The sequence below is a fragment of the Prionailurus bengalensis genome, chromosome F2, assembly GCF_016509475.1.
Source record: "Prionailurus bengalensis isolate Pbe53 chromosome F2, Fcat_Pben_1.1_paternal_pri, whole genome shotgun sequence".
NCBI lineage: Eukaryota > Metazoa > Chordata > Mammalia > Carnivora > Felidae > Prionailurus > Prionailurus bengalensis.
Window position 1 is genome coordinate 34,526,159 of NC_057353.1, and position 9,825 is coordinate 34,535,983.

Here is a 9,825-nt window from a genome sequence, read left to right on the forward strand (position 1 = left end):
AATCCAGAGGCGAAGGAGTCAGAGTAACTGAGAGTTCTGGAAACCATCTCATATGAAGAATTGTGGAGAAACTTTGGGTCTAAAATAGCTAAAGACTAACTAGTGACCTAGCAGTTATTTCAAATTCTTTGAAGGGCTGCTGTGTAGAAAAGACTTATTTAGTGTATACCAGAAGGCAGAAGAAATATCCATCATTGGGATTTCCAAAACAAATAAAATCCCAAACATTCTAACAATTAAACTTGTCTAATAGTGAAACATATGGCTTTGTGAGGCAATGAAAGCCCTGTTGCTGGAGGTATACAGGCAGAAGCTGGAGCCCATATGAAGGACCCAGATGGGGTCCTTGCATTGGGTCAGAGGTTAGAAGTCTTCTAGTTAGCCTTAATGTGCCAAAAAGTCCTGAAAGGATTTTTATATTTAGGCAGTTTTTTTTTAACTTTAAGATACATCATCACAAGTGAATAAATGAGCAAATCAACAAACAAAAAAGAATACAGATCCATCTAAGGTAGCTTTGGTACTGTGTCAGGATGAGAGATCCTGTCCTCTCTCAATGTCATGCTTTGTTTCAGGGACTTTTGTACTGGGATTAATTCTTCTAGAAAATACATTTTATGTGCAGGTTTAAGGAGTGTGGTGAGTTACTGGTGCCAGGTACGAAACACAGAGCTGTAATCCTTACATCACTAATTCTCTGGGTGACTCTGGATAAGTTACTTTTCTATAACAGTTTCCTCATCCATAAAATGAGAAATACTTTTGTCATGGGGATTTCTGTGAGGATTAGATAAAGACTCCATTCAAGAAAAATGCAGTATAAACACAAAGTGTTCCACCGGCTTGACTAGGGTAAATTATCTTCTTTAAAAAAAAATATTAACTATTTCAGGTATGCATAACATTGATATATATGAGGCATGCTGAAGCTTTTATTTACTTAAGAGTGTTTCAGGAATCAGGAAAGCAGAATTAGCTATATTCTTTAGCAGAGAAAAAAGCTAAAAACATAGTTTGATTTAACTGAATTATACAAATATATTTAAATCATGCAAACTATAAAATATATGGTATTTTATAAAAAAAATTCATCCCATCCACATTGGTTAGTGTCTCTTAAGTTTTTAGCTTATTAATCAGGTGGAAACTAAGGAATTTTATCAGAGTTTGGGCTTCTATTTGATATTTAAAACAAAGTATAATTTCTATGCCTAACTTTTCCTTCTAGCTGATCAGCTCTCGTTACCTCTCCATCTTCAGCAAGGCAGCTCTGTTCTGTATAATACACAGGAATGGTTACTGGTTGTGCACATAGCTGGGCACCTGACCTGAAGAATATGGCCAGATCACAGCTGGCTGGTGATCCGGGTGGTGAACCGGGTGGTTCCTATGGACTCTGCCCAGTGGGAACAATGATTGCTATCTAAATCAGTCAGCCTGCTCTCTCTGGAATTTAGACTGCGAAATGATAGGATGGGAGTAAGAGCAGCCCAAAGTAGATATGCAGAGAGAAATGCAAAGCTTTGTTGACTATGAGTGAAAGGCAGAGAAAGCAATCAGCTCCCAGGGCTGGCTCTGTCCCTTAAATGGTTTTCCAGTTCCAGTTATCCAGAGGTTTCCTTAGCCTTGAGCCCTTGCCACTGAAGGTGTCCTGATTATGTCTCTGTGCCTTGCCAAATCAGCACTCATTTCTCATTTCTTTTGTTCATATCAGATATCATTTTGAAGGAATGTTTAAGTTCAATAGCTGTAATTATTTACTATATAAGGTGTTTTTTCCCCTTTTTCTTTTGGATGAAGCAGAAAAACATGCTTTAATAGTTTTTGAAAAGTTTTTCTCATTTTGTTGTCATTGTTTCTATATTCCCACCTTATCCTTTGTCTGATGAATAGTGTTGACAGTTACAGAAAGTGAACTATACTACTAAAATTAACCATAGTACCTCCCATGCATGGTAATCAAACTCATTGGTCTTATATAGGGAAGACTTTATTGATTTAGACATTAAATTTCTGTATATAGTCTGGCTATTTTCCTATTCCATACAAGACAAATTAAATTTGTATAAGTCCTGCCAAGGACTAAAGAGTGGTTTCCTGCTTAAATGAGTTAGGATTTTCCCTCTTTCTTTTTCCTGTAATATTAAGAAAATTAGTATACTTTATGTCTTATAGTAGTTTTAAGTTCTAGAGTAGTTTTTAGCTTTCCTTATTTCTGTCCAAACTGAGTTGGCTGAGATGCAGGCTAGGTCAGTTTGGATAGTGGTGGGAGACTGGCAAGGCCTGGGACACCTCTGAAGACCTGGAAATGTGTTAGACTTGGAACCTAGGTCTTGGTTATAGAGAGCTATTTGGCACAGGAGGCCCAGGGAGGACATGACATTGCAGTTGGTTTGCAACACAAACCTGGGATGGAGGGCACAAAGGAAGAGAAAGGGAAGAGGAAGAGGATAAATAAAAACATTGCTGGATTCAGAATCTTGTCCAGGTTGTCATTGTTCATAGGCATGAGCAACATAGAGTACCTACCATGTGGTTGGTTAGAGGTCACAAAGTGATCACATTTTGTTTTTTAAAAATGTTTTATTTATTTTTGACAGAGAGAGAGAGTACCTCAGTAGGGGAGGGGCAGAGAGAGAGGGAGACACAGAATTTGAAGCAGGCTCCAGGCTCTGAGTTGTCAGCACAGAGCCCAGCACAGAGCCCAGCACTCAGGAACTATGAGATCATGACCTGAACTGAAGTCCGACACCTAACCAACTGAGCCACACAGGAGCCCCAAGATTTCAGTTTTTATTTAAATGATTTAAAAAGAGAATATTTAAACATTTTAAAAAGTTGACATTTAAAAATTGAGAGAATTAAAATTAAAATTTGTATTTACAGTCTCTCTAGACTGAAGATGGACTATCTGGCAGCACTTGCCTCTCATCTCCACATGACAGTGACTGGTTGGAGCTGAGTGGCCTCTGGCCTCTTTAGACAGGGCATGCATGATCCTCATTTATGCTACCTGACCCCCATCAACATTGGAATTTATCAATCTCAATGCTAAATGCTTTATATATATTAACTAGTTTAATCTGTATCTACAACTTAGAAGATTAATGACAGTACTATCCTTATTTTGTACATGAGCAAACTGATACTTAGAGATGTCAACTATCTTGACTAAAGCCAGACAAAGTTATTAAGTAGTAGAGTTACAATTTGAATTGAGACATGCCAAACTCCAAAGCAGTGCTCTTTATAGTATAATATACTGCCAATATACTGAATTTATGTTATTGATTAGAGAAAAACTCAATTTCTTGTTTCTTTTTTTGTTACTTAAGTAGGGAGTATTTTTTTTTTTAATTTTTTTTTTCAATGTTTATTTATTTTTGGGACAGAGAGAGACAGAACATGAACGGGGGAGGGGCAGAGAGAGAGGGAGACATAGAATCGGAAACAGGCTCCAGGCTCTGAGTCATCAGCCCAGAGCCCGACGCGGGGCTCGAACTCACGGACCGCGAGATCGTGACCTGGCTGAAGTCGTACGCTTAACCGACTGCACCACTCAGGCGCCCCGGGTAGGGAGTATTTTAAAGTCATACACATTAGTTTTCTATTGTTGTAGGAAACAAGCTTAAATGCCTAGAATAACACAGGTTTATTCTTTCCTAGCCTGTAGAGGTTGCCTGTGTTCCTTGGTTTGTGGTCCCTTCTTCCATTTTCAGATTGCATCAATGTGACCTCTGCTTCTATCATCCCATCTTCTTTTATCTTTGACCCTTCTGCCTTCTTCTTATGAGAATCCCTTAATTACATTGAGGCCTTCTGGATAATCTTCCCATCTCAAGATCCTTAACTTAGTAACATCAGCATTTTGTTCCCCTTCATGTAAAAATTCATAGTTTTTAGGGAGCAGGGTGTGGATGTTTTTGAGAGGCCATTATTCAACCCACCATACCATACTAGCTACCCATGGGCACCTAACTTTGATCCATTTCCACACAAAGTCACCTTATATCATGATAAACTATTAGGGAAGTCATTTAAATATCCTCTACTGGTAGCAAAACATTTTTTACAGAAGGATTTAATGTGCTATAAGTGAAGTGGAAGCCTATGAAAGATGATTGTAATCAAAAGAGAACCTTAGAAAGTTATCTTTATTTGAATCCAAAATGTATTACATTCTTCATTTCCATGGCAGATAAAAATTAAACCATGCTCTGCAGAAGATAAGAGTTCTATAATCAGAAATCAACATCTGCAGATATTGTGACATTGCACCTGCATGTTTTGAAGGGAAGAATATAAAAATACCAAGCACATATAAGAGGCTATCTTTAAACACTAATAATTTTGCTTTTTCAAAACAAAATATCTTAAATATAACTGCTTTTCCTATTAAAGCCTTTGAAGACATGCTAAGTCTGCAAATTTAAATGAAACTATTTTTTTCCTTTCCACTCAAACAGCTTCTATGTTAAATGAAACTTCCACAAGAGTTTTTATTACCAGCTATGAAAAATTAAGCTTACAAATATACTTTGAAAAAAGTATAACAAGAGTAGGACAAAACTTGTCATCCCAAAGATGTGATCCTTGGTTTCGTACCATTAAGGTTTCGTACCATAACGTTTTTATGGGGTGCCTGGGTAGCTCAGTTGGTTAAGTGTCCAATTTTGGTTCATGTCATGAGCTCATGGTTCGTGAGTTCGAGCCCCGCTCTCTCTCTCTCAAAATAAATAAACTTAAAAAAAAAGAGAAAAAATACTTTAAAAAAGGTTGTATTTTTATGTCAGAAGAACTGCAAATTGGAAACTATCACTATTATAAAATGACTCATAGTAAAACAGAATGGCAGCAGAACATACAGGTGTATATGTCCAGTGGTTACTTAGAAAATATTGCGAAAGGGAGGACACTTGTTGGGATGAACACTGGGTGTTATATGTAAGTGATGAATGACTAAATTCTATTCCTGAAATCATTATTACACTATATGTTAACTAGCTGGGATTCAAATTAAAAGAATAAAAAAATTATTAAAAACAGAATATTTCTGGCAGAATATACCTGAAAAGAAGAGACAAAAAAAGAAAATATTGGACAGGGTCTTAAAAAAGGAATTGGGTCTGCTATGGAATCACTGATATAGAAATGAGTTATGGTAATCTTAGGAGTAGATGAGATTTCTAATGGAGAGAATTTAAAGAAAGAAGAGCAGAGGTATGAGTGTTGAACCTTTAAATATGTACAATCCACATCTATTTTATCATTTTATAACCCTTACTTAAAATTATATTGTTCATTATATGCATATGTTAACACAGACTTGGCCATATTGTTCACCACTACATTTCTAGCCCATAGACCTGGCACATAGCAGGTAATAAAAAAGCATCTATTGAATAAGTGACTGAATGAAGAAATTATGTTTTTATAAACACTCAGATCTTTAAAGTGTCTCAAGTGTGATTTACCCTAGATGATTTACCTAGTCAAGGTCAAGTGTTTCATCAGGTAACACATTTCAGAGAGATATGCATTTTATTTTTTCCTACAGATTTGAGTTCTGACCTTGTATTTTGGTGTGTGACTCTTCAAATGTGACTGGAGTCATCTTAGTTTGGAGAGATTTCTTTTCATTTTTGTTTTGTCCCTTTGAGAAACAAAGATTGTACACAATTAGTTTACACAAAAAATAAAGTTAAATGTAAAATATAATATGGAGTTTTTCATTCAATGAGCAAGCCAATCATTAAAGCTTATCATTTGTTTATGATATACTACAAATGATAATTCTTTCACTTAAATGGATATTCTCGGCTCTACTATTGAATAATCAGCTTTGACTTTCACAGCTTGTTGGCCTTAGGCACTCTCTTTTTGTCACTGTGGTTGCTACATCTACCTGGCACGTGTTCCTCCCAATTCCAGTCCTCATTCCCCACAGTCCTAGTGTTGGTCCTGGTCTAGGTCTTTTGTAGTAGAACTTAAAGTGATAGAAAAAAGTAGTCTAGTTTCTTAATTCAGAGCTCTCTTCTCTTTGTGATTTCATTTGCCTCTACCTTGTCATTGTCTGAGAATCTAAGCTTTCCTGTGAAATGTAGGTATGTCTCACTGGATGTGGCCAGTGTGTGTCTGAGGATGGTCCTATGGGAACAAAGTGAAACAAGATATAAGGTTAGGACACAGAAATGTTGGCTCCCAAGCTATTTACAGAGTGGTAGGGGAAACATACACACACAAATGTAAGTGCAAGGAAATGTTATAAGTAATGAATGTCTGTAGAGGATAGAGATAGGGCATAAATGTGGGATGGTCAATTCTACTGCAGTAGAAGAAAAGGGAGGAGACTATCAAAAAGGAAGTAATTCTGAATTTTACAAATCAAGATGAATTTTTTTTTCCAGATGAACAAGGCATGGAAAATATTCCAGGTAGTCGATACCTGTTCAGCAAAAGTCTAAGGTGTGATTGTATACAGGCTGTGGGAAACTAAAGTAGAAGTGGTTGGATGGGAAAGAGTGTGAGAAAGTAAGCCTAGCTAAATAGGCAAGGACAAGGGCCTTGAGGGTCCCATTAGCCTTGATGTGGAGTTTGACATTATTTAACAGCACTGTATATCAGAAACATTTTAAGCTGGGAAGTAAATTAATCAGATGCTTTAATTTAAGTCTCACAGTAACCATATGTATTAGGCAAGACAGCTATTATTATTCTTATGTTATTGAGTAGGAAATTGATAAGGTGGCTAAAAATGTATGGATCTCTGGATATATTATGAAGTAGTGGTAAAGCCTTCTGATTTCAATCAAGTACTTTTACATGTTATGATGCTATTCATAAACATTTTAATCATAGTCTTTTCATGTATACAAGTGTAGATTTATGTGAATGATGTCTTATTCTGTAGCATGAAAGTCTGGATTAGCCTGAATTTGCAGATCTTGATTTATTGGTTATTGACAAATGGAAGTCACCTAAGTTATTTTGGTTTGAGAACTAAGTATTTTTTTTAATATTTTTATTTTTATTTTTTGAGAACTCTTTATTTAAAAGAAGAATGTAAATTGATATTTTATTTCTAAATATCTTCTTATAGGCCTCAAATAATCTATTTGTACTTCAGAACGTTACTGTTTAAATGCCATTTTAAAAGGTTATATTCTATGGATAAAAACATGGTTTTAACTTTCTGTCATTTTTAACATGTAGTGTATTTGAAACTGGAGAAGAACTATTGCCTCTGCCAACATGTTATGATCTCTAAAGAGTAGATGCAAATAATTTCCTTAAGTATGACTTTTAAGATATAATGTGATGTCAGCAGACTTCATGATCAACATCCCTAAGTGTTATGTCATGGGAATGTCATGGGATATACACCAGAGTTGTTCTACCTGTGTCTAATCTAAGTACTTCTCCAGTATTACTGTTACTGAAGGAAAGGCAATTCCTTTAGAGTTTCTGTTCTTTTTGCCTTTTCTCTAACATCCTTTTATCTTATGAGTAGAATATTTAGAAAGTTGATTAAACTAATATTCATCCTTTATCATTCATACTTCTTATTGATTAGTTGATTCAACTAATATTCATCATTTATTCATACTTCTTCAGAAGCATAGCCTAGATATTTAGCTCTCAGGTGCTGAAGTCAGATGGAACAGGGCTCCAATCCAAGCTTTGCCATTATCAGTTGTGTGCAAGCAGCAAATTGTAACAGGACTCATGGTTATTCTGAAGATTTAATATAATAGTTCTTGGAAGAGGATAGCACCTTGCCTGGCACTTAGTAATTATTGTTAGCTATTATGTTCTCCAAGAGAATAATATATTAGTTATTTTTATGTGTTCTATGGAAAAAGAATCATGATAGACAAAGGTTAAATATCATTGTAGTGATTTTCCTAGGGAGAAACACAACAAGACTACCTGAAGGAAAGTACCCAGCTCAACATTTGTGATATTCCATGAGCTTTTAAACAAATAAATAATTTTAAAAGTGTGGAATTATTTATTTTAACATAAGAATTAGAAAGAAGTCAAGGGCACTCTCATGAAGCAATGCTAAGCACATCCTCCTTCATATCTGCTCTCCATTGCAAACATAGTCAATGTTAATCAGAAATGAAAGGCAAATTTTCCAGGGCCAATGCTAAGTCATCTCAGTATTTTCTGTACTCTAGGCTCATTTAAACCTGAATCACTGGACCATGCTATTTGAGTCCCTGAGGTACACTCCTGCTTGTACTTGACATCTTTCATCCAATTCTTTCGATGGGAAAATAATTATTGCTCTAAAAACCTTACATAGCACTTTTAGATAAATTTAGTCAGTAATTTATGAAAATGGTTCTTTGGACAGTTGTAAGTGAATACTGAATATATAATTATCCCTTTGGACTTTATTGTGTCATATAAGCATAAATTACTCATAATAATGATAATAAAAATTGCCATTTGGTAAGTCCCTACTATGTGCTTTATATACACTGCCTCTAGTTTATACAATAAGGCTACAAAGCATTTTCATTTTACAGGTGTGTAGGCCTAGAACTTATGAAAAATATTTCTCTAGAACAGGGTTCCTCCACTTAGGTGGTATTGAAATTCTGAATTGGATAATTCTATGTTGTGAAGGGCTGTCCTGTGGATTCTACAATGTCTAGCAGCATTTTTGGTCTTTACTCCCTAGATGCAAGTACCATCTCTACCCCTGAGATATGACAACCAAAAATAACTCTATACATTGCCAGTTGTCCTGAGCGGCAAAACTGTTTCCTATAAAGAGGTCCTGGTCCAGAGCAATTACTGTTAAATTGTAGTTTACCATGGCCACGATCTTCGACATTCTTTGTTGAAACTAATTCATATAGCCCATTTAATATTTGAGAAATGATTTCATTTGGGATTATGGCAGAAATATAAATATGCAATGAGAAGTCTTATTTAGCTTTTTCCAACTCCTAATGTAGTCTTCTAAACATTTATCAATCTGTTTTAAAGCAAATATAAATAGTATATATAAAACCCCAAAGAAAAACAAGTGCATGACCCAAATGGTAGAGGTGAAACAGCAAAGCAACCTTACACATCACAGTATGTTAAAACACTGGACAAATATCCATCACTAGACAAAAAATGATGACAATCAAGATTGATTTAGGTATGTAAGTAGCATACCTGTCTTGTGGATTGTTGAGGCTGATTGCTTGGATCAGGACCTTGTTTACTCTCATTGTTCTCCTCTTTAGGCTTCACCTTGTTGGATTTTAGCATCAGAGATTTAAACATCTTCTCTGAGATGGTTCTGAAAGCTTCTGTTTTTATGACTCTGTCTTGAGGTAGAGAAATGCACTTTGTTTTTCCTTTCATTAGTAGACAAGCCAATTAGCTGTTTAATCGGGATTTTGTTCTGGCTAATTCCTAGAGGCAACTCTGTAGCTAGTAAGGGCTTAAAAGCAGCAAATTATTTCTGCTTGGGTGATCTGAATTCTGTTTATGAACTTCAAAGAGCCAAAATGCCCTTGAGAATAGTTTACAGGTGGAGAAGTAAACAAAATTTCATTGTTGATTTGAATTGTTCAGATGTGATCACATTGCCCATTGTTTTGTTTATTTTCCTTTTCTAATTACCCACCTACCTATCTTCATCCATCTAATTTAATCAAAGTAACATAAACATTATTAAAAAATAATATGTGCATAAGGGCTTATAATAAAAACAACAGATCATTCCTCCATCTCTAGTTCTACACCATGAGATAACTACTTTTTCCTTTTTCTGTTCTTCGGGTGTCTTTTTTTTTTATGAGTATTTTATTAATT

The 9,825-nt window shown here is 35.4% G+C and overlaps 1 protein-coding gene across 1 annotated transcript in view; it reads right to left on the reverse strand.

Moving 5' to 3' along the window:
- CNGB3 (cyclic nucleotide gated channel subunit beta 3) overlaps positions 1-9,359 on the reverse strand; it is a 148,376-nt gene extending 139,017 nt beyond the window's left edge. The window contains exons 1-2 of the mRNA XM_043601321.1: positions 9,181-9,359; positions 5,572-5,653 (exon numbers count right to left, since the gene is read on the reverse strand). Of these exons, the coding sequence (XP_043457256.1) occupies positions 5,572-5,653; positions 9,181-9,291 (193 nt within the window). The 5' untranslated portion in view covers positions 9,292-9,359. The remainder of the gene's footprint in view (positions 1-5,571; positions 5,654-9,180) is intronic.
- Between the last annotated feature and the right edge of the window lie 466 nt (positions 9,360-9,825).